The 27641-nt window shown below is 34.2% G+C and overlaps 3 protein-coding genes, 1 long non-coding RNA gene and 1 other non-coding gene across 9 annotated transcripts; 2 read left to right on the plus strand and 3 right to left on the minus strand.

The window, feature by feature from the left end:
• Positions 292–3351, minus strand: LOC109362000 (PLASMODESMATA CALLOSE-BINDING PROTEIN 3-like). Of its 3 annotated transcripts, XR_002109336.1 has the most exons (5): positions 3207–3350; positions 2855–3094; positions 2692–2725; positions 380–714; positions 292–329 (listed from the first exon to the last, which is right to left on the minus strand). XR_002109336.1 is itself a non-coding variant. In XM_019607572.1 (4 exons), exons 1-4 carry the CDS (start codon positions 3265–3267, stop codon positions 471–473), a joined length of 576 nt encoding a protein of 191 aa, XP_019463117.1. In that variant the 5' UTR covers positions 3268–3351; the 3' UTR covers positions 348–470. The 3 variants fall into 3 exon arrangements, 2 of the variants coding, with proteins under 2 accessions (XP_019463117.1, XP_019463116.1); XM_019607572.1 differs by lacking the exon at positions 292–329 and having other exon boundaries at positions 348–714; positions 2858–3094; positions 3207–3351; XM_019607571.1 differs by lacking the exon at positions 292–329 and having other exon boundaries at positions 348–714; positions 3207–3349.
• Positions 5392–15429, plus strand: LOC109361993. Of its 2 annotated transcripts, none has more exons than XM_019607553.1 (9): positions 5392–5629; positions 7383–7702; positions 8127–10723; positions 10850–10962; positions 11628–13346; positions 13706–13754; positions 13839–14080; positions 14182–14283; positions 14858–15429. In XM_019607553.1, the coding sequence occupies exons 2-9, from the start codon at positions 7510–7512 to the stop codon at positions 15090–15092; spliced, it is 5250 nt and encodes a 1749-aa protein (XP_019463098.1). In that variant the 5' UTR covers positions 5392–5629; positions 7383–7509; the 3' UTR covers positions 15093–15429. The 2 variants fall into 2 exon arrangements, with proteins under 2 accessions (XP_019463098.1, XP_019463099.1); XM_019607554.1 differs by having other exon boundaries at positions 11724–13346.
• Positions 17188–17277, plus strand: TRNAY-GUA. Its single transcript is given in 2 exon segments — positions 17188–17224; positions 17242–17277. It is a non-coding gene; the product is annotated as a tRNA-Tyr (tRNA).
• On the minus strand, positions 18154–22563 carry LOC109361787. Its single transcript, XR_002109329.1, has 3 exons — positions 22320–22563; positions 18453–19891; positions 18154–18269 (listed from the first exon to the last, which is right to left on the minus strand). It is a non-coding gene; the product is annotated as an uncharacterized LOC109361787 (long non-coding RNA).
• LOC109362724 lies at positions 23671–27430 on the minus strand. 2 transcript variants are annotated; one of them, XM_019608717.1, is made up of 8 exons: positions 27206–27430; positions 27047–27131; positions 26270–26311; positions 25357–25525; positions 24837–24889; positions 24513–24734; positions 24002–24048; positions 23671–23905 (listed from the first exon to the last, which is right to left on the minus strand). In XM_019608717.1, the coding sequence occupies exons 1-8, from the start codon at positions 27418–27420 to the stop codon at positions 23851–23853; spliced, it is 888 nt and encodes a 295-aa protein (XP_019464262.1). In that variant the 5' UTR covers positions 27421–27430; the 3' UTR covers positions 23671–23850. The 2 variants fall into 2 exon arrangements, with proteins under 2 accessions (XP_019464262.1, XP_019464263.1); XM_019608718.1 differs by having other exon boundaries at positions 27047–27135; positions 27206–27360.

The following is a 27641-nucleotide window of genomic DNA, read 5'->3' on the forward strand; positions in this document are numbered from 1 at the left end:
AAAAATAGTAGATAATACATTCATATTATTAATATATTTTTTCTATTTTTATTTTTGCTTAAATGATAAAGTTTAGTAGGTACTTGTTTAATGAATTGTTTAAGGTAGAAACAAGAACTCTCCTGTAGTGAGGAGAGATGCATGTTCCAATCAATATAGCAAAGTTGCTTATATGTTATGAAGAGTTGTATTATTTTTATTTAAGGGACAATGTTAAATTGTAAATGATTTGCCGATAGTATAAAAATATTTATATTGTCAGTGTATATATATTAAATTCATAAAAGAAATTAAACTATGTAATGCATTTCTCTAAGTAAATAATTAATCCATTAATCTACGGATAAAGAACAATAGAAGACAGAAGGTGTAGAAAAGTAGCTACAAACATCTCAAGTTCAACACTTAGAAAATAACAGTGACATGTGACATTACAGGTTACATTTGTGAGCACTAGTTACTTAGTCTTTTCAACCCCACCAAACCATGATGAAGCCAGAAAAGAGGACAATAGAAAATGGAGAGAGTAAACTAGTGTGAACAAGTCTAAGCCCACCATAACTTTCATCATTGCCTGATCCTGAAGGCCCCATACCAGTGCCAATGCCTCCTAATACACCAGGAGTTGTACCATGTGGAGTAGTACTAGTAGTGCTGCTGTTGCTTCCCATGGTTGGTGTAGTAGACACAGGAGTGGTGCTAGTGCCTGTAGTGCTGATTATGAAAGTTAAAGAACCATTAGTCATTTCACATAAAAGCTGTCTCAACATGTTCAAAAATCAAACTAGTTTTGAACTTGTGAAGTCACAATTCATATATACACCTCTTAATTATTTCAGCCAACCGGAAGGGTTAATTTGGGAGTTGAAGGCTTGAGAGCCTGAAATACACTTACGAGATGACTCTCAAGTCTTCATTTTTCATTCATTTTTTTCTAAAATTCAACTCTCAAACTAACTCTAAGGGAGAGAAACCATCACATCTATTTAACAGATTGAATTGCAATAATACATATTTAACATAAGGAACATGAACATAATTGCATAGTTACTTGAGATGTGTTCCTATGATGCATGCCAAGCTAGAATTGCAGATTATGATGTGCTGAAATTGAATCTGAAAAATTATGGTATATGCAGCAACATGCTACCAACAAGCATCTTAAAACAAACAATTTTTCCACATTGAACAAACACTGTGACAATAATCAAGACAGATCTAGCATTTGTCTACAAAGTATAAAACTATAAATAAACTACATCAGATCTACTACTTCCATAATACGTACCTAAAATTCAGGTGATTTATTAAGGATTAAAATTTTAAAACTATATTTTTTATTTATATGACAATACTTTTTTTATACTACAAATAATATCTCTTACTATTTTAGATAAATAACTAACTTTTTTGAAGAGTGTGACTACCTCTCCAATAAATATCATTCCTATAAATAAACTCTTAATATTTCAATCATTTTATGGATCTAACAAAATCTTATATCATTAGATTAATAAGTTATTTTTTTGTTAGACAAACATATATAACATCATGTCTTTATTGATTAAAGAGGGGATAATTTTATAGAACCTTAGAAAGTTATGGATTACCAAGACTGGTCATGCACAAACATCAAGAAAATCTAGACTTTTCAAAATTATGTACATCCCAAAGCAAGTGTCTATCCATCTATCTTGTTTTTGTTTCACACTTATTACTACTACTAGTATTTATCAAAGATTAAAAATTCAAAACTAATGAGGATGTACTCTCAATCCTCAAAATCATAAGTTATTTTATATTTTTCAAATAAATTCATTCAAGAGAAATAGTCTTAGAGCATATAATAAGTGACTAGATTTTATTTGTTTATTTCTTCCTAAAAAATTAAAGCATGGTATATATATGGGGTGATCAATTGACACTAATTTGTCTTTTCCTAATGGTGGTGACCCTCTTTTTCATATGATGAGGATCTGCTGTTCCCAACCATGTTTCTGACCAATCATAATAAAACAAAATTGAAAAAGTTATGAATATTTAATTTTTTTAACTGACGTGACATAATAGGATTGATCTGGGACAGAGTTTGAGACAACGTATTTTTATTTTTATTTTATAGATTTGAAAGAGAGATTTCTAGATTTACTAATGCACCGTATCCCAATTATTGCAGCATCTTTCATCAAGTTAAAGTTCACTGTCTCACTACAACGGCTCTTAGACATCACTATCAAAATACTATATCGATCAAATTAAATGAAAGGGCCAGATTGAATTGGAAAACATCAGTTAGGGCAAAAATAGAATAAAATTGTATGCACGTTTTATATTTGCACCCAAAATAAAGTTTTAATTAAGTTTTATATACATTACATTTTTTATAAAACCATACCAAACATTCTATTTAAGTGTTTATATCTTTCACAAAAAAGGAAGACGCATGCTAGTGAAGACATTTCAATGACACATTATTATGTTGCCAATTTGAAAAAGCAAATACCATGCCACCAAAGTAGTGAACCCCATCTTTTGTGAATGTTAATTTATCTATGCAAAGTGAGAAACAAAAGTAAAAGACACCACTCCACTAATATTAAAACTCAGTCAAAAACAATGACATTAAAATAAAAAGATATATTGAACTAAGCAAAAGCAAATGAAGAATATGAATATTCAAATAGTACATACCTGGCGCTGGAAGGGTATGCACAACCACTAGAGCCTGCTCATCAAGAATAACACATAAAAAAGGATTTAAAAAATAAAAAAGTAATGTCTATTATAGTTACAGAAATATTTAGAAAAATTATATAATATATAAAAAAGATGGGTTTGAAGATTGATTATTTACTACTAGGGTTAGTTGCAGTAACAGTGGCTGTTCCAGCAAAGTCACAGGACATAGGAGCTTGACCCTTTTTTTGGTAATAGCTATTAACTGCATAGCTACAATGAGCCTTGAGTGTGTTGGGTTGGAAACAAGGTCCGTTTTGATGGAGTGGGTTACAATCACCACCTGCTCCACAAGCATAGTCTAATGTCTTCTGCAGTGTTGCATCGCTCCCATCTTTGCATACACACCAAGACATACCTATCAAAATATACAAACATGCCTTTCAATATTATTACAGTGACAATATCTGCATATTATTATTATTATGTAGTTCACTGTTTGAAAAGAGTTAGAAAGAGAGCATATATACTTGAGGTTGTAGAGGGTGTCATTAAGGCCAAAAGAAGGAGTGAAAGAGGAAAAGCAGCCATGTAATATTAATGGTACACAGACACTAGAAAATATATGTAGATAAGAAGATTGAGAGAGAAGAAGATGAGGAGAGGAATGGTAACAGTGTGAGAGAATGGAGCAAAGAAAGAAAAGAGAGAGTGCAGAAGATTGATGGATGCTACAATAAAGTTGTAAATGGTGGAATCATAGTTGGCCCTAGTTGCCTCAAACTACACATATTTTCATAAAAAGGTTTCAGTTGTTTTTAAAACACATATTCATTCAATTCTATTGGCTAATCATACCTTATTTATATGTTATGCATACTAGTAATATTAAATATTAAGCTCATTTAAAATATACACTCTTAATATTATCTATATTGTTTAAGAAAATCAGTCAATATTATATAACCAATACAGTTCATTTTAACCAGTTTTAACTCATGACTGATATTAATACGCCTATCATTCTCATATGTGCTCTAATTCACCGGTATATACATTCCTATAGTATGGTCCCATATTGATAACACTACTAAAAAGTACCACTGTGTCAATATTTTGAACTGTGTGACATCTATTATATTAATAAAGGTGTTTTTTTTACTTAGATAGTAAGTAGTGTTTTCACTGGTTATGGCTAGTTGGGTACTATTTATGAGGGTCCTCTGTCCAATTCTACGCCACATATGAAGGAAGAAAATAGTTTCATAGGGACTCGCAAAAGCTTAACAGAGAGTGAGGCCTGAAGCAGTGTCCTTCTTCTTTATCTTTTTGGAATTCTTTTGTAGTGAGACAACTCATGTTATAAATATCTTATTGTACAATTACTTATCTGCCTTATTAACTTAAGATTTAATAAATAATGTACTAACATTATAAATATTTATTTATACCATAACAACATCATTCTACATTCATGTATTATTAACTTTTTATAAAAAAGAATACAAAAGAATAATGTGTGATATATTGAATGTATAAAAAAATTATAGCTACATGAATATTAAACTCATTAACTTATTGATATAAAAAAATGGAAGTTTGCAAATTCTAAAATACATCTTAACTCATTTTAGGGTATAAGTACAATATCACCTATTATTATTAACTTTTCAAAAAATTCAAATGAACGATATATGATATTATTAAGATATTAGACATTTTTATTTATGAAAAACCATACATATTTCCGCCCTTCCTCACATCATAAAATATCATAGGTCTCCCCTCCTCATGTGAACGTATACCAATATGTACTATGAATTGTAATTTATCATAAAATAATTAATTATTACTTTTTTTAATTAAAAATATTTTTCATCAAATCATAAACTAACATTACATTCTAATAACACAGCCCATGAGACAAGAGATGTGTTTACTATGGGAACCATGTAGACATTTCACTGGTCTCCTAAAACTTCCTCTAATTTTCAATTATCTTGTGCTTGTATACATTGCTATTATTTATATTCTTAATTATATAAAATTAAACAAATGTTATTTTTTTATGAAAATAATTATTTATTTTCTTATATAAGAAAATAAATTATTTAATTCAACTATTAAAATTATAACATACTAGCGTGTTGACATGCACGTGCATGTCAACCCGTTTTCCTATCGTTTGTAATGTATAATTTGTATTTTATAAATTCAAATATAATTTTTTGCGCTAAATTTACGGTTGAATTTATTCAATTGGTCTAATATTCAATTTTTTAAATACACTTTTAAAATAAGAAGATAATAAGGATAAAATAAGAAAATAATATTATATGATTTTTTGGTAGAAATAAAAAGATATTGAAGGCAAAATAGGAAAACACAAATTACACCATAATTGGTGATTATTTTGTGTTTTCCTTTTATTAATAGTATAGATATCCTATTTTTTTAGTTTTAAAGATATATTTGATAAATTGGTTAAATATAACACATATCAATAATTTGAGCTGTTAAAAAATAATTTGATTTAATAAAAATATGAGCGTTAAAAAAAGATATTGATTGTGGTGTCGTCATCTTGCCACGTGTATGAACTCAATTGGGTAGCCCATTTACCCTGAAGTTCCCAACAATCTTGGGCTTTTTTGTATAATTGCTAATAACACCCACTTTCGAACCACTTCCCATTTCGCGAGAAAACGGCCCAGCCACGGTCCCGAACCACAAACCTCACCTTCCGAACCTCACCTTCGCCCCGAACCTCAGCTCTGTTGCTCTGTTCGTTGAAAATTTCGCACTATTTCGATCACTTTATCTGTGTGAGCTCAACAAAGAGACTCTCTCTTCTCTGTTTCTTCCATTCACTGCTTTCAAACCCTAACGCGTGGTTCTTCCAAACTTTCTCAGGATCGATTTTCAGATTCAATGGTGGATCCTCAATGTCACTGTGAGTTCATGGGCTACGTTTCTGTCTCTGTAAACCCTACTTTCTCTATTTAGGAATCCTTTTATTGCGAAAAAAGAGGGAAAAAACAAAGAAATTCAAATCTGTGGTCGTGTCTTTGTTTTTTTCGTGTGGGGCGCAATTTATGAAGGTTGTGTAGTGGTTTTGTTTGGTGTGGCCAATTTGAATGCCAATTTTGAGCTCGAATTGTGTTGTTTTCGATCTTATGCGTTTTGGGGCTAAATTTGAGGTTTTGGTTTTTCGATGAGCTCACCTGCTAGGAAATTGAGTTTCGTGTACTTTACCTCTTCTCATTTGTTTAACAAGTGCAACTTTTCAGCTTAGGTAAATTGTGCATATTTGATTTAGTTTTTGGCTGTGGTTTTCTCTTCCCATTCTCATAGTGTTTGCTTCAATGGGTTACTTCAAGGTTTTGATTTCTGCTGTATTGATGGGGAGTGTTAATTATTGGCTTCCTAATATGACTTCAGGCTCGTGCCCTTCTTTACATTCCCTTGTCTTCTGTGGAAAAACTAGAAGGGTTTCCTGCACCGTCAATTTCTGTCAAGAAATGATTTCTGTAACTGGATTATAGTTAATTATAGGTTAGTTATTAAAATGGGGTTTGTATTTTAAAATTTATCCATTTGGATGTCATATGTCCATTGGGTATGAACACAGATGATGGATTTATCGCGGTGAACCTCTTTGTATAACAGTTGTTGAAGAGTTTGTATACACTTTGATGGTTAAGGCTTAAGACTGCAGACACTTTGAAGTTTTTGAATAGGATCACTCTTTTGTGTCTTCACTTGTTATGTTTTTCACCGAATTTGAGATTTTTTTTTATATTTGAAGAATCACTGCCAGTTGCTAAGAAAGTGATGCATTTCTCAAATGGCTTGAAAATGATAAGTTATATGAATAGTTAAAAACCTGGGGGTGTAAGTATCTCATATCACAGATAATATTATTGAATGCCATTGCCAGACTAACGCCCATTTATAAATAGAAGAAAAGGAGATGCATATAGGGAATATAAAATATAGGCTTTGTTTCTACCAAAAAAAATATATAGGCTTTGTGTGGTGTTCTTCCCATATCCCACTGACCATGGTTTTTACAGGCACATAACTATGTTGTGAATATCTTTAAGGCCTTATTTCTATTTTACAAGCGCATTTTTTTAGTTTCTTAAGATTCTATCTTATGGTTGGTCTGGAAGTTGCTGTAGCCTGTTTAAATATTCCCCATTTTGACCCCTCTTTTTGCACCAATATTTAATAACTACGAACTTTGAAGGAGGAGGCTATGCATATTTGGTAATTTATTGATGTATTTTGTGGTGAGCAGTGACACTTATCACTTATGTCCTGTAAGTGACAAACTTACTTTTGGAGATGGATCATTTCTGTTTCAACCTTTTTGTAGGATTTCAAAAACAGAGCTAGGGTGTTAATACTAGTATATCTATGGAGCATCATTCCATACTTGACAATGTATCAAAAATATTTGGAAAAAAGAAACAATAATTATGGCTTATGCTTACAATGTGTCATATAAGCAATGGTTCATTTATGTGTCATTGGAGATAACACAGTGCTTATGATTGATAGTGAATTTAAGTATCTAGCATAACATTTCAGTTATTGTTATTCTGATTTGTCTTCACAAGTATTTTATTAGTTGATAACTTGGTTTAAACCAAATAAATTTTAACCTGCATGCTAATTTCTATTCCATAAATAATTTCCAGGAATAAATGGTAGTTGCTCAGAGGTGTGTTCTTGGACATCATAATACTTGGAGAAACTTGATCTTCCTTGATCCATTCAGTCTTCTTATAATAGTTATCTGCTGAAATATCGTGGATTGGGTTATCTATGCCTGGAAACGAAGTAGGAGACAGGATCCATAATTTTTTTGGTCAAGAGAACTTGTCCCAGGGCCAGTATCATACACAGGCAATTGATGGAAATTGGCCAGGGCTAAGCAACAATTTGTGGGCCGGTAGCCAGAGGCCAACTGGTGCACCTTTTATTCCCAATTTGAAGAACTTTAATCTACAGCAATCAGGTAGAAATTCCAACAAAATTTTGAAGTTGTTTCTTTATCATTTATTTTATTAATAATAATGTTTTTACTTGTAGCTACAGTGTCTGTATTCATCTCTATATCTATTGGTTTTACGTAACTAATAACTGTGGTTTTGAAGTTTAACTTTGTTACAAGATTTGTTTTTTCCATTACTAATGGTATTTCTGTTTACTTGCACCAAGGTTCCGAGCAACAACCAGGTAGAAATTCCAACAAAATTTTGAAGTTGTTTCTTTATCATTTATTTTATTAATAATAATGTTTTTACTTGTAGCTACAGTGTCTGTATTCATCTCTATATCTATTGGTTTTACGTAACTAATAACTGTGGTTTTGAAGTTTAACTTTGTTACAAGATTTGTTTTTTCCATTACTAATGGTATTTCTGTTTACTTGCACCAAGGTTCCGAGCAGGGACAAACTAGCTCTCCACATTTGCAACATGGTTTCAACCTGGCACAATCAAATCGAAGACCTGACTCTGGCAGAAATCAATCCCCAAACCAGCAAACAGTTGTTAATGGCTATATGCAGGGACATCAGGTTTTCTTGTCGAGGCAAAATGAAGCTAACATTTTGGGAGTGGATGCAGAATCTGATCTACATCACATATCTAGCCTACCTAGAGGAATATCAGTGCTAGAGTCACAACAAGGGGCTGGTGCTGAACTCTATAACAAAAACATGACTAGGACTGATGCCACTGAATCTCCAGTCAACTATGATTTTTTTGGAAATCAGCAGCAAATAAGTGGTCAGCATTTGGGCATGCTTCAGCAGTCCTTGCCTAGACAGCCATCGGGGATAAATGACATGCATCATTTACAACAGCAAGTGATACTCAACCAGATGCAAGAACTTCATAGGCAGCAACAATTTTATCAAGTAGAAGCAATGCAACAGAGTTCTATGACTCCTGCTTCCTCTACTTCGAGACAGACAGTTGTGAGCCATTCTGCATCTCTTATCAACGGTATTCCCATCAACGAGGCATCTAACCTTCTATGGCAGCCTGAAGTTATGGCCACAAATGCAAATTGGCTCCAGCATGGTGCATCTCAAGTTATGCAAGGGTCCTCTAATGGACTTGTGCTATCTCCCGAACAAGTGCACTTGATGGGATTAGTTCCTAATCAGGGAGACCAATCTCTTTACGGGCTTCCGATTTCTGGATCAAGAGGTACATCTAACCTGTATCCTCATGTTCAAGCAGATAAGCCAGCAGCGTCTCAGGTTTCTATGCCACACCAGTATTCTCACATTCTAGGGGACAAGTCTCCATTGCCACACATTTCAGCCAGTGGTAATTCGTTTCCTGCCCATCAGTATACTGCATTCTCAGATCAAACTAACACAAACGATGGAACTTCGGTTTCAAGACAAGATATTCAAGGAAAAAGTATGTTTGGTTCTATTGCTCAAGGAATAAATAGTGGACTAAATATGGATAGCTTGCAGAAAGTGAATTCTGAGCAAAGAAATGCATCAACTGAAGATTTTCATGGGAGGCAAGAACTAGCTGGACCATCAGAAACATCACAGGACAACATGGTAATGCAGTTTGCTCCACAGAATGTGGCTGCCCTAGATCCAACTGAAGAGAAGATTTTGTTTGGTTCAGATGACAGCCTGTGGGATGGATTTGGCAGGAATGCAGGTTTAAATATGCTGGACAGTACTGATGGTTTTAATGGATTGCCATCTGTTCAGAGTGGGAGTTGGAGTGCACTTATGCAATCTGCTGTAGCCGAAACTACTAGTAGTGAAACGGGTGTACAAGAAGAATGGAGTGGTATAAATTTCCAGAATGCTGAACGTTCATCTGGAAATGAGCAGCCTTCAACCATTGATAGCAGCAAACAACAATCACTTTGGGCTGACAATAACTTGCATTCAACACCCGATATAAATTCAAGACCTTTTCTTCGGCCAAATGATGTTAGCCGGCCCAATACCACTGTAAATTATTCTGTTACTGGATTTCAAAAGTCTGGTATTGATACTGCACAAGAACAGCAGGACAGGTTACAGACCAATTCTTCTCGTAGATCAATTCCACAGTCTTTAGAAAGAGGCAAATGGGCAGATTGCAGTCCTCATCAAAAACCAAATGCTGAAGGGAGTCATATTTATGGAAACGTTGCTAATTCTTCAGGTTTAGAAATGAAAGAGAATATGATTTCAGACTCTTGGGCCATGAGACAGACACTATCATCTCCTAATAGTAGTGGTGAGCCATTCAATAGATCTAATGGGTGGAATGGTATTAAATCAGCCCCACCTGTTAACAATTCTACTTTAAAAGCCCGTGCAGAAGCTATGCAAGAGATGGGCCAGGTTCCTGCTATGTGGGAACATGATTCCGACACTAACTCTTCTGTTGGGTTGGAGCATGTAAAGTCTGCCAGTAATATGCAGGTTTGTGGGGAAGATACTGGTATAAATGTTATTGCTGCTATGCCAAATTCAGATGCTACATGGGTCAGACAGCAAAACAACCAGCAGCTTCCTAATGTTGGTGCTTGGAGACATGCAGATTCTGTGGGAAACTACAAAAGGAATGAAGCTCCAGATAAATATAGGCATCACATGGAGAAGAACCCTTTAGTTTTGGAGTCATCAAAGAACGAAAAGATAGATAGTGAAGCACATGATATGCAGAACTCTAACAAAAAGGTTAAATCATCAGATAGTCTGGGCCCTAATCCTTCCCATCATAGAGCTGATGGTACAAGAGAAACTTCCAGTTTTGATGGAAGTGATTCACATAGTCCAAAGCTATCTGGTCAGGGAAATCGAAGACTTCCTGTAACTCGTAAATTTCAGTATCACCCAATGGGGGATGTTGGTGTTCACATGGAACCTTATGGAAACAAGCATGCCTTAACTTCACAGCCTATGCCCCATCAACCTTTTGGAGGAGTTAAAGGTCAGGATCAAAGCTACCTTGGGCAGTCAAAGTATGGTCATTATGATGGGAATTATACCGAAATGGAGAAGGTAATTTTGAGATTTTACTCTTATTTTACAAGTGTCACTTTAATTGCACAAAATTTTGTCTACTTAGAGAATCCAAAGTTGTTTATATCCTATAAAAAGTGACATGCATGGGCTGTGGCTTTTCAGGGTGACTCAAGAAGCTCGGATGATAACGCTTCAAGAGGCAGATCACATAGTCATATGCCGACATCTGATAGAAGTATTGGTAATTATGCCTCGAACAAGACTGCTTCACCCAGGTAGTTGAACAGCATTTGAAAAAAATATTCTTGCTTTTATTTTGAGTGTATGAATTTAGCATTTCAACATGTGATGGTTACTTAATTGTATTTTTTCAAAAGTTCTTTCTGTCCTTTTTTAATTGGCAAGTAATCATGACCTGTGCATGTTTTATATTTTCACAACTATAAGACCCGTAATGTTATGGGACTTAATGTTGGATGATAAAATGTCAACAAGAGAATAAACTCAATGTAGCAGAGATGAGAATGTTGTGTTGGATAAGTGGACACACTACACAAGATAGGATTATGAATGAATGCATTAGGGAGAAATTTGGGTTTGCTCCTATTGTAGAAAAGATGGTAGAATCACGCCTTAGGTGGTTCGAAAATGTTTGGTGGAGGCCGTCAGAAGCCCTAGTAAGGACTGTAGACTAAACAGAGGTTAGTCCAATTTCTAGAGGCAGAGGAAGGCCAAGAAAAACCATAGGTGAAACAATTACGAAATATTTAGTGGAACTAAGGCTTGATTATTGTTGTTGTATATGCTAACTTTTGCTCTAGTTGGCACTTCAATCTCTTTTACTTGTTCATCTTTCTTTCCTTTTCCTATTCTTCGCTTCCATGACTTACATGGTTACATTAGCTCAACCGTGTGCTTTTATTTGTTAAAATTATTGTAGTCAAAATATTCTTGAGCTTCTTCATAAAGTGGATCAGTCAGGGGAGCATGGGATTCCATCAAACACAAGCATTTCTAACCGCCATTTCTCTTCCAGGGTGCCAGATACTAAATCTTCTGATGGCTCTACTATACATCCTCAACAATATCAAAGTTCTTCGACCCAGGGCTTTGGTTTACAATTGGCTCCTCCCACTCAAAGGCTTCCTATGGCATTTTCTCACGCTACACCACAGGTTGCACCTGAGACTGTGGATATGGGTCATACATGGTTGACTACTACTCAGACTTTTCCTTCTCGAGAGGCTACTCATGAGCATAGGAATAACATTTCTAGTTCCTCGGGACAAACTTTTGATAAAGCCTCACAGTACAGTGGGCTGGGAAATATTCCACAGGCTTTCACATCTGGCTTTCCTTTCTCCATGATCCATACTCAAAATCAGAACATGGTTAATACTCAACGTTCCAATGAAACTTTTGATGATCGGACTGCTTCCATGAATAATTTACATGAGCATTCTGAAAGAGCTCAAAGTAGTCATTCTGAATTGGCATCGGCTCCAGGAGAGTCTACCATGCAAATTTCAGCATTGGAGGCTAGCACAGCTCCTCATCCTTCTGTTACCTTTAGTGCATCTCTGCATGACTCCCCTTCAAAGGTTTTACACAATGTATGGACCAGTGTTTCTAGCAAGCAACAACCATATACTTCAATGATTCCATCCCGTCCCCTACCAATTAATGTTTGTGAAACTACAGTCGAAGCACAGAAGTCAGGTATTGAAGATTCAGAGAAAGATGGTGATGACCTCTCTGGGCAGCGGATATTGCCAGGAAGTGTTGATGCTTCTGAAGAGATCTCAAGTGCATCACACATGAAATCCACACCTGATGCATCTCAATCTAGTCCAGCTGCTACCCCCAGAGATATCGAAGATTTTGGTCGGTCTTTAAGACCAAATGATTTTTTGCATCAGAATTTCTCTTTACTAAATCAAGCTCAGTCCACGCAAAATATTGATATTGATCCTAGTAATCGAGATGTCAAGAGATTCAAAATTTCAGATAATGTGGTAGACAAACAGCAGGTAGATTCCAACCGTGGACAAAAGTCATACGGATATGGTAACATGGTTAAAGATGTGGCAAGTAATCATGCTTCTTTGCCACCATCAGATCCTAATGTACTGAGCTTTTCGACAAAGCCAGGTGATGGACGAGACACTAATGCATCTCCGCAGGAGGTAGTTGACTATGCTCAGAAAAATGCTCTTAATTTCTCCAATAATAGCAAAACAACTTCTGTTAGAAGCAAACATCCTCTGATAAATCCTCAGATGGCACCATCATGGTTTGAGCAATATGGAACTTTTAAAAATGGTAAGACGTTGCCAACGTACGATGTACAGACAATGACTCCTCAAAAAATTATGGATCAGCCTTTCATTTTACGGAGCCAATCTGATAATTTGCATCTCGGTAGACCAATGGAGCAAGTTAATAGTCTCAGTGATGCTGGTCAGCTTGGTAATGCAAGGCAAACTCTAATGCCTACTTCAGTTGCAAATGAACATGTGCCTTCTCAGTTAATGCCTCCTCCTGCTGTTGAACCTGATTTGCCTATTACACTACCAAAAAAGCGTGAAAGTACAACCTCTGAACTCATGCCATGGCATAAAGAACTGAGTCAGGGTTCTGAAAGGCTTCATGATATTAGGTATTGACAGAATTACTTGGTTTAGTACATGTTTTATATTAATTTTACACTAAACAGAATTCCAGCTAAGCATTCTGATTATTTTGATTATAAGCTTTTTCTTATCTAAAAAATAAGCTAATCTAAAAACACCCTTCAATGCACTTACAATTGTTGTTACTACTGTTGATGACTTAATGCTGGAAAAGATTTCCTTTTTGCTATTGAATCATTGATATAGTGTGTTATCATTTGCTTTGAAGTATTTTATGCCTTGTGATTTTGCTGTGTCTATGTGAATATATCTTACTCTTGATTTTATGCTCATCAAGTTGCCGCACCTTTTTCCTGTTAGACTGATGTTCCTTGTTATTTGGCAGTGTGGCAGAATTTGAATGGGCTCAAGTTGCAAATAGATTGGTTGAGAAGGTTTGTCCACAACCAAACAACTCTTCAACTGAATCTCAAATTCTTTGTTAATGAAGAGTTTATGTTGCTCCATTTTAATTTTAGGTTGAGGATGATGCTGAGCTTGTCGAAGATTTAACGATGAAGTCAAAAAGAAGACTTGTCTTGACTACACAGCTTATGCAGCAACTACTTAACCCTCCTCCTGCTGCAGTTCTGTCTGCAGATGTTAAGTTGAATCATGAAAGTGTGGTCTACTCTGTTGCAAGATTAGCGTTAGGAGATGCATGTAGGTCAGTCTCATGGTCTGGAAGTGATACAATTGTGCTCCCTGACAGCAAAAAGCTGTAAGTTTTTTCTTCTTTTGAAGTGAACATCTGATGACTTTGAAGGGTTGTGTCTGCTTCTTATAACAGCTGAATTTTTTTTATTGATATATTTTGTGTAGCCTGCCTGATAAGCTTAAATCATCCCAGAAAATTGATCAATACATTTTGAAAGTAGAGGATTTTGTTGGTAGAGCGAAGAAACTGGAAAATGATATATCAAGGTAATATCAGTTCTTAAGTTTGATATCCATTATTTTATTCTCTATATTATTCACTAGAATAATTGATTTGGCAAATTGAAGTTTAACTATGAAGCTGTTTTCTTTGAGTGGTTTGCTTTCTTTTTTGGTCCGTTTTAAGGGCTCAATTGCTCATTTGATAAAGATACAGACTCTGAATTTAGGTTGGAAATGAGCTGTTTGCAATGAATAAGTTTTCTATTTTTGAAGTTGCTAACTTTTAGTACTTTTCAGTCAACATGGATGATTACAAATAACTACAAGTGAATAATGAATTGAAAAGGATAAACTCATGCTGGCCATGCTTTTTCTTGGTTTAGCTTTTATCATTTTGCATGGTCATGATGGTATGTGCAATTTCCCATAAGGCCATAACTCATACAGGGATGTGACGCAATGGTCTTCTTTGTATTTTTCTCCAATTTGGTGTTGCCTACTATTGCCATTGTCATTAGGTTTTTATTTCATCCAATTGCTTTTATTTACCTTTACATGTTAGCTACACTTTTTGTTGTACTCTTCTTATTTTTCAGTACTTTTCATCTCAATGATGCAGATTGGATAGCAGAGCCTCAGTTCTGGACTTAAGAGTGGAATGTCAAGATTTAGAAAGATTTTCTGTCATCAATCGGTTTGCCAAGTTCCATGGACGAGGGCAAAACGATGGGGCGGGGAGCTCGTCATCCTCTAATGCAACTGCAAATGTGCAGAAATCATGCCCCCAAAAATATGTTACGGCAGTACCAATGCCTAGAAACCTCCCTGACAGGGTACAATGTCTTTCACTTTGACAATTAATTAATTCATTGTTCCATCTTTTTTGGTCAGTTGTCTCAACAACCTTCTGTTTCTGGTCCTTTTCTTTCAACTCATATTATTGCACTTCATCGCCATAGAACCATACTAGTGGCAATCAATGTAGGAGAAAATTGGTACTAGATTCCCTCCTCAACCAATGGAGTCTGTTAGATCTTAGCTACATATAAATGTATGTATGTCTAGATATTTTCAATTAGTTATCTTTTACTTTTAGTTTCAGGTTGCTAGCCTTTTGTATATAGTAAGATTATACTATATTATTCCTGTCTTCTTAGATTTAAACTTACCATTTGACTTGTTATTCTCTATCAATTAGCATAATTTGTAGCCAATAATAATGATAATATTTCATAAGTTAGTAGCCTCAGTAAAGCGTTGCAGTAGATAGGTGTTTTTGATGTTACTAAGATTGTGTGACAATGTTGTCAACGTAATCAATTAAGCAAACATGCCAAAAGGACAGGTTCAAAGACCATAACATCATCATATCTTTAAATAATGGCGTTTGACATAGACAACATTCGTCCTTTACAGTTTTAGAATAGGAATAAAATATGGGTTCTTGTGCAACTTTTTGTCAATTCCCAAAAAATTAAAATTTGTAGTACTTGCACACATATACAGAAAGTCTTGAAAAGGGTATACACTCCATAAAGAACCAAACTTGGTGTCAGCCTGACACAATGACTAATGATTTTTAGTACGAAGCATTACACGTGGAGAATGTGAATTTAATCATCAAGAGAGGATAGCAATAAAGAGAAAAACTTCACAATTCTAAAGGCTGAGTTGAGAATCACCATCCTTCAAAACTATCTTATCACTACTTGAATAAAGCTAGATGTAGGAATAGATTGTTATTATACTTGGATTACATTCTAGAGCAAAAGAGTAATAGTTGTGAGGAACTAGGCACAACCCTAGATCTGAGAATGGATACACTTTTATGGGGAAAATGGATAAAACACAAAGACCAAATTTAAGGTTGCTTAAGAGTAAGAGTTTTGGGACTGTTTTCATTCTCATTAGCACTCTATGGGGAGCTGGAATTCTTTTCCCCAAAACAGAGTTAGAAGGCTAGGGTTTTAAAAGCACATAGGTCATTTTTTCAATTTTAGAGTTTTGAACATGTGTTTATAATCATATATTTAAGATTTAAAAAAAATGTTGCGCATAACATCTCTCAAAAATATTAAAAATATATCCCTGGGTACATATTAAAAAATGAAGGAGATCTTTTATTAGTAAGTCAAAAACAAATACTCCACATGGTTAGCTATTTATTTTAGAAAAATATAATAATTCGAATTAATGAATAAGTGTGAATTATTAGATTTTCATAAAATGGATGGTTAAGATTTGAGTAATGAAATAATTATATCCCTCCCTTCCATAAATGGAAAACACTATGAGTATTACCTCTTTGGACCAGAGATACAAGATGTCTACATCCTCAAGATATAACTCCAAATATGATGAGTACACTCTCTCCACTTGAATAATCACACTTGTGGCCTTGTGTGTTAAAGACTTAAAGTATCTCTGTTCTCAACAACTAAGATAGTCTGAGATAACGAAGACAAAAGTATCATCAATCAAATTAATCAACTAGCTGAACATATTCTTCCAATGACACTTTTAATTTAACACAATCCATAAGCAGAAATGGGACAAGATGGTCAATTGTTAAGATTGCAACTTTCTCATTATTATTAAATATTAAACCATTGTTTGTACTTGATTATGCATGTTGGATTGCACAAATAACCACCATAATCAAGTACAAACAATGGTTTAAAAACTACATTGTTCTCATTATTATTAAATATTAAACCATTGTTTAGGAAAAAACTACCACCTGGTTTAAAAGCTGAAATATTTTCTTTGGTGTTGTTGATGCATCATTTCCAAAAGGATTTTCATCTTCACCACTAAATAAAATGCTAAGATGATTTGGTCTCCAACCTATATTTTTGCTGCCAACCCCACCAACACTCCATTAATTACTGTTAAAGAATATGATATGGGCTTATCAATTACTATTATATATGACGCAAAGAAGTATAACCGACCTTAGCTCAGTTGGTAGAGCGGAGGACTGTAGTTGGAAACAGAACAGATATCCTTAGGTCACTGGTTCGAATCCGGTAGGTCGGATTTTTTTAATCATTTTTCCCAATAATTCCATATAATGTTCTCTTCAATTTTGCTTCTAACTATTCCTTCATCTTTTCCCAATAAACCTCATAATATCTCCTCATTCTCCTGCCATGAATCCCCAAGCAACATTGAAGGCTTTGGTTTTAGCTATTTTTAAGCATATCTTTAGGTATTTCATCTTGTATTAGTTAGTAATAGGTTTTCTGTTTTGTTTCTTAACTATAGGATATTTTTACCACATGATAGGATTATTTATTGGATTTAATATGTATACATTGATAGTGTAAGAGTTTGTAAATATCGTAACAACATAGTTGTAAACCATTCTTATATTACCATTCTTATATTGCACTTTCATCTTTGTTTGGGCTTTAAGAAGTTTAATCATCGCCAGTTAGTAGAAAAGAATCACATTGAACATCCTATTTCCCTTTTCTCTCCATAAAAGCATACAAAAGTATGTGAATTTAAATGGATAAGTTGAATTAGGATTATGCCAATTAAGGTGTGTTTGGGAGTACCATTTTGGAGGGGAAGGGTTTAGGAGATGGATTCCCTTATTTGGGAGTTTAGTGGAGGAGAGGGGAGGGTTTTGAAGAATTTCTCAAACCCTCCAAATGCCAAAATACCTAGTTCCCCCAAATTGGGGTGTTTTGGGAGGAAAATAAGTCAAATTACCTAACTACCCTTACTAATATTATTCTATAACATATAAACATAACATACTATTGATTTTTTAAAGAAGGAAGAGAGATAAAATAGTATTTTTGTATTATATTAACCTTCCATCCCCTCCTATCTAAATTCCACACTCCCAAACAAGGGAGGGGTTTAGTTGGATTTGCCCTCCCTTCTCCTTCCTTTCCTCCCCCCTCTTTACCCTCTCATCCCTCTTCTTTCCTTTCCCTCCTAACTCCCAAACAAAGCCTTAGGAGCTGTTACCGCAATATTTTGGCTTGTAGGTGATCCTTTGAGGTCATAAATATTACCTGTAAGAATGTAAGATAGAAGTATTAAAGAAAATATTCTTTAATTCAATTTTCTAATTAACCTAGGCTAACTATGAATATATGCTCTTAACTCTAAACTCAATAAGGGTCAATATATACCTATCATTTGAGTTTCACCTATAGTATTTATTAGCTCTTAACTCAATAAGGGTCAATATATACCTATCCATTTGATGCCTTCAACACCTTCACACAAATAGTACAATTGCAAGGTAACCAGAAAAAGTCACTACCGATACCCAGTGCCACATGAAACAATAAAGCTGGTGTCCTAACAGAAACATTGGCAAAATGCAATCTGAAATCTGAATAAAAACTACATGTTTTATAGTATTAAGTTCAGAATTCCAATATAGTCATGGAACAAATAATAAATATCTCCTTTTTCTCTTTCTAAAAACTTATCCTTCTGATTGTAACAAACCAAATAATTCACCTTCTCTTACCAAAACAATGACAGAAAAAAATGTTAGAGGTGTCTGTTGATCACTGGTGAACCTCCCAAGGTACTCACGAGTTCCCTTCTCAAGTAGCTCATCAATTCCCATAATACTTTTCACTGGATCAGAGAACTGATGGTGGATGTCAAACCTGAATGAACTCAAACCATTGCAGCTTTCTGAAGCTAAACTCATCAAGAACACCAACACCAGTGATATCCACAAGGAACTACTGTGGCTAAAAGGCCATGTCATGAGTTGAAGTTAAAACTTAAAACTATTTTTTTTGTAGATGTTACTATGTGATATGAGAGATTCTAGAAAAATATGTTTGAAATAAATTTTAGTGGCAGCAGTGTAAGAATGTTGTATATTTTGGGTTATGTGACATGAACAACAAATAACAATAGAGAGATGGAGGGAGAAGGGATAATCATGCCATCTTATACATCTTCCCCAACTTGCTTTGTTCCATGGAGTCAGGAATGAAGGTTAAATCAAGTATGTTAACCAAACCTCAAGACCATCACATTCTTAGCCAAGGCAGTGAAGGATGCCACTGCTGGGGACAGAACTATTCCTGCAGCACTTGGATGAAATTGTCTGTGGTGGATCAATCTTGTCACAAACCTAGCCTTAAAGAACATCACTAGCACAAAATATACCTCTAGATAAATTAAAGTCCATGTTAGAACATCCTATTTCCCTTTTTACCCAAAAGTATTGTTGGTCGTTAACATAGTTACAAGGAAGATATTTTGTGAAAAATACATTTTTCATTGCAAAAGAAGAGTGTCTCAAAATTACCCATTAAAGTGATGACAATAACAACATGAAAACATATGGTCAATATGGTACAGTAACATACCTTATGATTCATAAGAGTAAATCACATCACGTCCAAAGGCAACTCAAAAGCCTTTCAATTAGCGAAGTAAAACACGCTACAGAATTCCTTAGAAAAGGTTCATGTGCAGAACAGGTTGCTGCCAAGTTTTAACCAAACTTAACATTAAGCAGCAACAAACTAACAGAAACCCAATTTTTCTTCCTTTAATCTATCACTTCAAAGGATTATGTCCATCTGTAGGAGGTATTTCGGTACAATGATATTTTCTTATTCCGCTGCTTGATCGTCTACTCAACATGTGATGGAATTTTCTGAAAGCAATAAAAAGAAGAACATTGATAAAGCAGGCACCATCACCCTTAAAAAATGCTCAAATTTTACTTTAAAACTGAGGTTCCTCAATCATTATCTTTTCCGACGATAAGTCTCTGCTGATTGAATGTCACCAATTAGCCATGAAAGCCTTTAAGGATGGCAGAAAAGAAAACCAATCCAGAAGCTGGAAACACTTTAAGGCTTTAAGCCCCATTTTCCCCTCAAAATTATGGTTGTATAGAAAACCAGTAAATTTTGTTCTATGGAGGTACTTTTTGACTATAGAAATTAAGGGCAAAATTTATTAGATGCAGGTTGTATAGCTAGCACAAAGAACAAAAAGTACCTCCAATTCTGGTATGAAGTTCAGCGAAGAATGCCAATGGAAAAGAGGTTATCATCAAAGAACTAATATAAAAAGAATCAATTGATCAAAGAACTAATATAAAAAGAATCAATTGATTACCCTGAGCCCGGAGCCCTGAGCCCGGAGCCCTGAGCCCGGAGCCCGGAGCCCTGAGCCCTGAGCCCTGAGCCCTGAGCCCTGAGCCCTGAGCCCTGAGCCCTGAGCCCTGAGCCCTGAGCCCTGAGCCCTGAGCCCTAAACCCTAAACCCTAAACCCTAAACCCTAAACCCTAAGGTGGCAAATAACTAATAACATAAAATCTCAATTTCTGGAAGTTCAATCCATATTGGAGTCCCTAAGGTGGCAAATAACTAATAACATAAAATCTCAATATCTGGAAGTTCAATCCATATTGGAGTCACACAATACATCACTCCTGGAATAATTGTTGACTGTAAAGTGAATATGCATATAAGCAGAGGTTGTTACGCATTTGTGCTTAATCATTACCTTCCATAAAATCCACAATCAATTGTAAAATGAGGAGGCTCATTTTTTCCACATGCTTGGTGAAATCTAGAAATAGCTGAATCAGTTATTGTAGTGATATAAACTTACGTTGCAGTCAAGTTTATTCATACAACACACTCATCTCACGTTGTGAAGAACCATCAGGTCCAAAACAATAAGCCATAATTCATCAAAACTATAGCTTTCAGGATCAATCCATTACTATTTAAATATCCAATCAAAGTTATAAGATAATTCTAATGAAAACCAATATATATCAACAAACCCAAAAAGCATTAGGTTTCATAGAAATTGGTGAATTAAAAGCCTTATAATCAAATAAAAGCATTAGGTTTCATACAAAATTCACTTTTATGAATAAAAACTTCATATTGACATTGCAGTTAGTTTATCAAACACAAGCACACCATCCAACATAGACATTATGAAATATGAATAGTCATATTGTCATTGCAATTAGGCTTTTGAAGTTTGAAGAAACATACCATCACAGTTAGGGTATTAAGGGACACCACTTACATACATAAATATCACCCACTCTGCATTTATGCTTATACAACCTAGAGCATATCATCATGATTTTACACAGAGCATACCATCATGTTTGTTGGATTATTGGTCAGCCAAGCAAACTAGGATCTTATTCCCATTTGAATTTATAGGCAACTAGAGTCAGACATACCATCCGATTTCATATTATAATAAATGCATTTAGCAGTAACATAGTCTTAACTAGACCATATAGAATTATAAATGAATAATGAAGCATTAGAGACATCCACGAAAAATCCAAATTATCTGCTTTCATGCTTTGAATATCATCATACCAATTTAGGGATATATTGGCTGAAGCATACCATCCCAATTTACAATATGAATAAAAAATTCATATTTCAATTGAACTTAAGAACCCAAAGGCACAATTTTATTTTTTCAGCCTGATATTACAATATGAATAAAGAATTCATAATTCATATTGCAATTTCATATATAGCCATCCAACAAATTAGGGTCTCCTTCAAAATTTCAAATTATAGGCAACAACTGTAATTCATCTTGCAAGCATTATGCAGTTTTCATAACCCAAGCCAAACTTTTGGGTTTGTAAAGCCAATGAAAATTTTGGTTCATCTAGATCAAACATTCTTGAATAATCAAGATTCATCTTGCAAGCACTATGCAGTTTTTCGTAGCCCAAACCAAACTTTTGGGTTTGTAAAGCCAGTTAAAATTTTGCTTCATCGAGATCAAACATTCTTGAATAATCAAGATTCATCTTGCAAACACTATGCAGTTTTCTTAGTCCAAACTAAACTCTTAGGTTTGCAAAGCTAATTAAAATTTTGGTTCATCCAAATCAAACATTCTTCAATAATCAAGATTCAGATTCAGAAAATTTCATTACCCCAAGAAATGGAAGAATTTGTTGGCACGACAGACTTTTAGGGTTTTGGGACAGTGTTTGTAAGCTCAAAAAATACACATTTTCCTTAAATCAAATATACAGAGATTCAAAAATTGAAAATAATATGTTTTAGAATTGTTACCTTGGATTATTCATTCTAATGACAAGCTCCTTGAATTCATCATCCATGGGCAAAGAAGAGCACCAAAAATCCATTGCGGGTGTGGTTGCACACAAAACAGAACAAATCAGATCAATTATAAAGATTAAAGAGATACAAAGGTTGGAAACCCATTTGTTTCTTCTTTCTCACTCTCTAGATTTTCAACCATCGCAAAACAACAAGAGGACAAAAAAACACAAAAGAAAATGCACAACGAAATCAAAATCGATGTCAAATGTTCGTTTACAGAAAACCGAAGAGGTGTATTTATAGAGGAAAAGGGCAATGTTCAAACGTAAAGGTCACGCAACATTGGGCCTCTGTTAAATGGGCCTGAAGTGAAGGATCTATGAGCCTTTTACAATTCACACCCTTTTTTTTTTAATTCACGTTATTAAGTATTAATGTTTACCCTTGTTGTTAATTGTTTTTTCTCTAATCCAATACCAAATCCTATCAAACAATAAAAGTAATCTAATACTAAATTTATATATAATTAAATTCAAGTTGCAGCTTCCTTTAGTTTGGTGATGTCAAAGGGTTAAAACAATTTTAATTTTAAATATTATACTTTTGTAATTCCAAGTCAAGTTTGTTATTTTATTTTGATGTTCTACATTTTATTAAGATATATTTTACTTACAATTAAGTATGTCAAAAATATAAAATTAAGTCATTTAAGTTGTACATATCATGATAATATATTTATGATAATATTATTTATTTTAAAATATAAATTGTAATTATATTTGAATGATAATTTCTATTTTTTTAATTATATTATTCGTTATGTATGAGCTTTCAACTTACATATCATGTCCATATCAATGACTAATTAATTACACATGATATAACGATGCACTCATTCCATATATCAAAATATTGAATATAAGTTATTATGATAATTACACATGTGAATTAGGTGTAATATATATATATATATATATATATATATCGTATATTGTGTTAGATGTCAACTTGTATGTTACTAGGCATATACTCTACAAACCTAAAATAGTAATAAAAAATATTTAATAATTTTAGTCTAAAAATAATTAAATAATGAAGTATAATTTTAATAAATTTTTTTAATATAAAACCCCATTTCTTGAATGCATTTTCAAAACCTTAAAGCTATATATTATAAATTGCTAAATTATTAAAATAATACTTCATGCACAAAGTTCTTATAAAACCCAAAATCACAAAACGTTATTAGAAATTAAACAAGAAACAAATGTTGAGAGATGAATTTGACAACCAACATGTTACAAAATTAAAAAAAATTATATAATACAACAAAATAATCAAGTTTTTATGTGCTATGCCCATCTCCATTTGGAAGCATCACTATAACTACCTAGACAAATATGCAGATTACATATGGAATTTGGAAATATGCAGATTACTGCAGTAGCAAGCAATAAACAACCCTTAACCATTAGTTAGTTTAAGCTCTCCCTACTTTCTCCACATCTCCCTCATCCATTGAAGCTTGTAATAACTTTCTTTAACATAAGTTGAAATGCATTTCCTCCCCAACAACCGCAAATATCTCATTCACCCTGTCAATAATAGTGGGAAGGAAATTGTGGTGAGATGAAGATACATTTTAGACACATTTATGTAAATTTCCACTCTCCATTTCATTGCAATCCTACCTGAACGTGTCTATGTTCACCTCTGCAAGCAATGTTATTAAATAGACCTGCATGCAGAATAGGATTTAGATAAAGGAAACTATGACTAGCTTAAGTAATCTGTGCATAGGTTTAAAAGCAAGGGAAATTGATAGTTTTCATTGCATCCCTGTGTGAACCACTTTCGAACTTGCAATACCGGTATTTGCATAAGTTAATTTCCCATTTCTTTCTATTCTTTATCAGTAAAAGAGGGAGGGACTCCAATATTGAAACAACTCTTACAGAGACACTGTGCTGTATTATTAAGGCAATAAGCAGTAATAAGATCCAGTACCACACTCTATCTTGTTAACTTACAAAGAAATTCCGCCCATGCAATTTGCAGATGCCTAAGAAATTTAACAAAACATTTTGACTTTTGAGGGCAAATTAATAGCTAACATCATATGATATCAATCAACTCCTCAAGTATAGACACTTCACAATGAAATAGAGGGCACATATGGACATACCGCATTATACATAATACCTGTAAAACCTCGGGGTTGGGTTGGCTGTCAAACCTTAAATCAGCTATGTTCGATTTCCCATCCCTCAATCTTGGTGGAACTGGCCTACAAGTCTCATGGCAGTACAGATTGCAGTCTCTCAAATCATCGAACTCACCAGCATAAAGTTGAGTTGACCAATGCAACTGGTTTACCAGTGAAGTGTCATAACCAATGGACAAAAATTCAAGAACAAGTAACCGCTGCCCATTTGAAACAAGTTCCATGATTACAACCACAAGGTAAAGCAAATAATCAGGAATCAAATATAAAATGACACACACACACGACAAACTGCAATTCACCTTCAAACAAAGTTCCAGGCTAAACATCTGGACCAGCTCCTCAGCGAATTTCTCTAAGTGATTTCAAAACTAGTAACATTAGATTAAATTGCATAAAACTAATATGTCAGACAATACAATGTACTCATGTTTCCAATTTTTTAAATTATATGAAGCAATGTTAAAAATGAAATTGATTTGTAAGTGGAAGAAACTCTGTTATCATTCAATAACTATTTTCCAGATTTAGCATAACCACTCTGAAAAGTTATAATCATGATTTCAAGTATTTCCTCACAATAATAGATGCATCTCTTATATATCCTAGCATTCTCTACACAGCTCAAAAAAATCTACTTAGTCAGAACTTAAACCCTTTTATTGGAGTCCCTCCCTCTGTTACCTCATTAGGCAACAAGTCTTACACAAATTTATAATGCATCTATTCCTAACTAGATCTGAAATGTTACTTCATTAAGCAAAAAGCCAAAACATGCAAAAATGATCAATGCAAGATATTAATTTGAAAATACTGTTATACCATGTGCAGAGATAGACAAAAATGTGAATACTGGGATCCCACCCCCATCTCCAGAGTCACTCTCGTCTTCCGAGTTACAAGAAAATTGTAACAGTGGACTATTTTTTGCTCCTTTGAAATAACACCTCATTGATCTGCTAGCACTGATCATGTCACTTACAATACCCACCTAAGGTTACATGAAAATTAAAACATCATCAAGTCTTAGAACAAGTATAACACTATAATGTATATTGCAGCAGCCAATGCAAAAAAAACAAATCTAGGCTTTCTACCAAAAACCTCAACTTAGAAGAGTTCAAATAACTCAAGATTAATAGTGCAAGGCTGCAAGCATTTTAAAAAATAAACCAGTAAGGCAGTAACAGAACTACAATGCTTCAGGCAATAATCTGTTGAGGAAAGTAGTTAAAATTATAAAAGGCATGAAGACAATAACTACAGGAGATAAGAAAAAGAAGCATAAATGTCTATACAATTATGTTAAAAACATAAGGGTGCTGACGATGTTCTGCATTCAGGATGAAGAAGTCAATCCTTAGATGAATTCAGTTTAAATATTTCGAAACAGCATAATGAAATTTTCATTCAGACTTGGTTAAGTGATGAACATTAGTAATCAAACACAATCCGAGTATCTATCTACCACTAAAAGGGGCTTATTTCCAGCTGAACTATGTTGGAGGTTTTGTGCAATTTTGAACCCTATTAATTGAAATTTGCGTTTAACTCCTTGAAAATAATGTTACACAGCATCAACAACAATTGAGAATTCTTCTTTCACAAGCGAGAGCAGCTCAAGTAATAAAATACAGGCCCTGTTAATTCTCTGTTCATTACATTACTTTGGAAGTAAGAAATATATGATCAGTTCAAGCTTGAAGTTTACAAAAAGATTTAAGTTATGAAATACCATTTTCTTATAAGACAACAATAATTTAGTCCTCTGAAGTTCCTGCAACAAGCAGAATAAGGACAGAATTAGAAATTAAAATGACACCATGCACTTTAAGGTTTATCTTTATCAATAAAAAATGATTAGAAAGAGAATATAACAAGTAGAGGTAATGGAAGAATAGTAAAGTGGTAAATATATAAAGCATCAGGATAAAAGGATGCCACAACTAAGAAGACATTCTTATTCCACCAAATAAGCAAGAGAAAAGAGATGCCCTTGAGAATACAAGCATTGAATAAGGTAAAATGAATACCAATACCAATACCAAGTCATTATTCACAGAGTACCACATTGTACCCTTTGAATTGTATAATGAGAAAATTTTGGCCTCTGCCTAAGGCTACATACATCTAACATCCCTAGACTTCACCAGGTGGCAGGCTCGTGCACTATACATCCATCTTATTTTATTTTTTGGTTTTTCACAGGTATCCTCGCACTTCAGACACTCATGTCCGAGTCGTGAACATCCACAGGTATGTGGGGCTAACTCTCCCAGCGGTTATTTTTTCCATCCACAAGACTCGAACTCGAGACATTGCTTAAGGGGATCAAACATTTACCACTTCAACCAACACCCGTTGGTACATCCATTTTATTTTACTATGGTGGGAAAACGAATAACGGAATGCAGGTTGGTGTGGTTGAGATATAACGAAAATAAGCTCAAAAAGCTAAATGCAAAAAAATAAATAATAATAATATAATTAGCAATTATTAAAACAAAAGAACCTGTTGCTGAAATAATTTGAAAGAGGCTCTGGTTCTGATATGAGGCATGTCACTCAAAACACCTAAGTTGATATTTGGCATGTACCTAGCTAGTGTTGAGAATATGAATAAGTATGTATCAGAATGAATAAATAAAGATGGAAGGATGAAGAGGAATACCGTTGGGAAAGGTGAGAGTTGACAATGGCAGTTGCATCAGAAGTTGCGGAGGAAGAAATTGAAGTCCATTTATCTCTGTATGAAACCAATTTTGGCCACTGGTTTCTCAGAATGCGTTGCGCCGCTGGCCTCCATAGCCTCGCCGCCGATGACGGTAGCGGAGATGGAGACAGGGTTTGAACCTTATTACGATCACTTGACTTTAGGGTTTCCATCAACTCTTATCTATAAATCACATATACAAACCATCTTCATTTATATAAATACAGTTGGAATTTACTAAGATCAGTTTATCAAAGAACAACTAAAAAAGACAATTTAAATAATGTCACAGCCTACACTGACCAACATGTATATAAAATTTGTCTGCGACACTTACTTTTGACTTCTATGTTCAAGTGTCTAAAATAATTGTGTGGCATTACTATAGTATTTG

Source organism: Lupinus angustifolius, chromosome LG12 (assembly GCF_001865875.1).
Source record: "Lupinus angustifolius cultivar Tanjil chromosome LG12, LupAngTanjil_v1.0, whole genome shotgun sequence".
NCBI classification, from domain to species: domain Eukaryota; kingdom Viridiplantae; phylum Streptophyta; class Magnoliopsida; order Fabales; family Fabaceae; genus Lupinus; species Lupinus angustifolius.

Coding starts and splice junctions, on each gene's coding strand:
- LOC109362000 (XM_019607571.1), bottom strand. CDS start 3,267: ATGGCTGCTTTTCCTCTTTCACTCCTTCTTTTGGCCTTAATGACACCC. Junction 3,095..3,206: donor GACACCCTCTACAACCTCAA/GTATATATGCTC, acceptor ATATTTTGATAG/GTATGTCTTGGTGTGTATGC. Junction 715..2,691: donor GCATACCCTTCCAGCGCCAG/GTATGTACTATT, acceptor TTTCATAATCAG/CACTACAGGCACTAGCACCA.
- LOC109361993 (XM_019607553.1), top strand. CDS start 7,510: ATGCCTGGAAACGAAGTAGGAGACAGGATCCATAATTTTTTTGGTCAA. Junction 7,703..8,126: donor CTTTAATCTACAGCAATCAG/GTAGAAATTCCA, acceptor ACTTGCACCAAG/GTTCCGAGCAGGGACAAACT. Junction 10,963..11,627: donor AACAAGACTGCTTCACCCAG/GTAGTTGAACAG, acceptor AAATTATTGTAG/TCAAAATATTCTTGAGCTTC.
- LOC109362724 (XM_019608717.1), bottom strand. CDS start 27,420: ATGGAAACCCTAAAGTCAAGTGATCGTAATAAGGTTCAAACCCTGTCT. Junction 25,526..26,269: donor TGTTGTCTTATAAGAAAATG/GTATTTCATAAC, acceptor ATGTAACCTTAG/GTGGGTATTGTAAGTGACAT. Junction 24,049..24,512: donor CCAACCCCGAGGTTTTACAG/GTATTATGTATA, acceptor TTCTGCATGCAG/GTCTATTTAATAACATTGCT.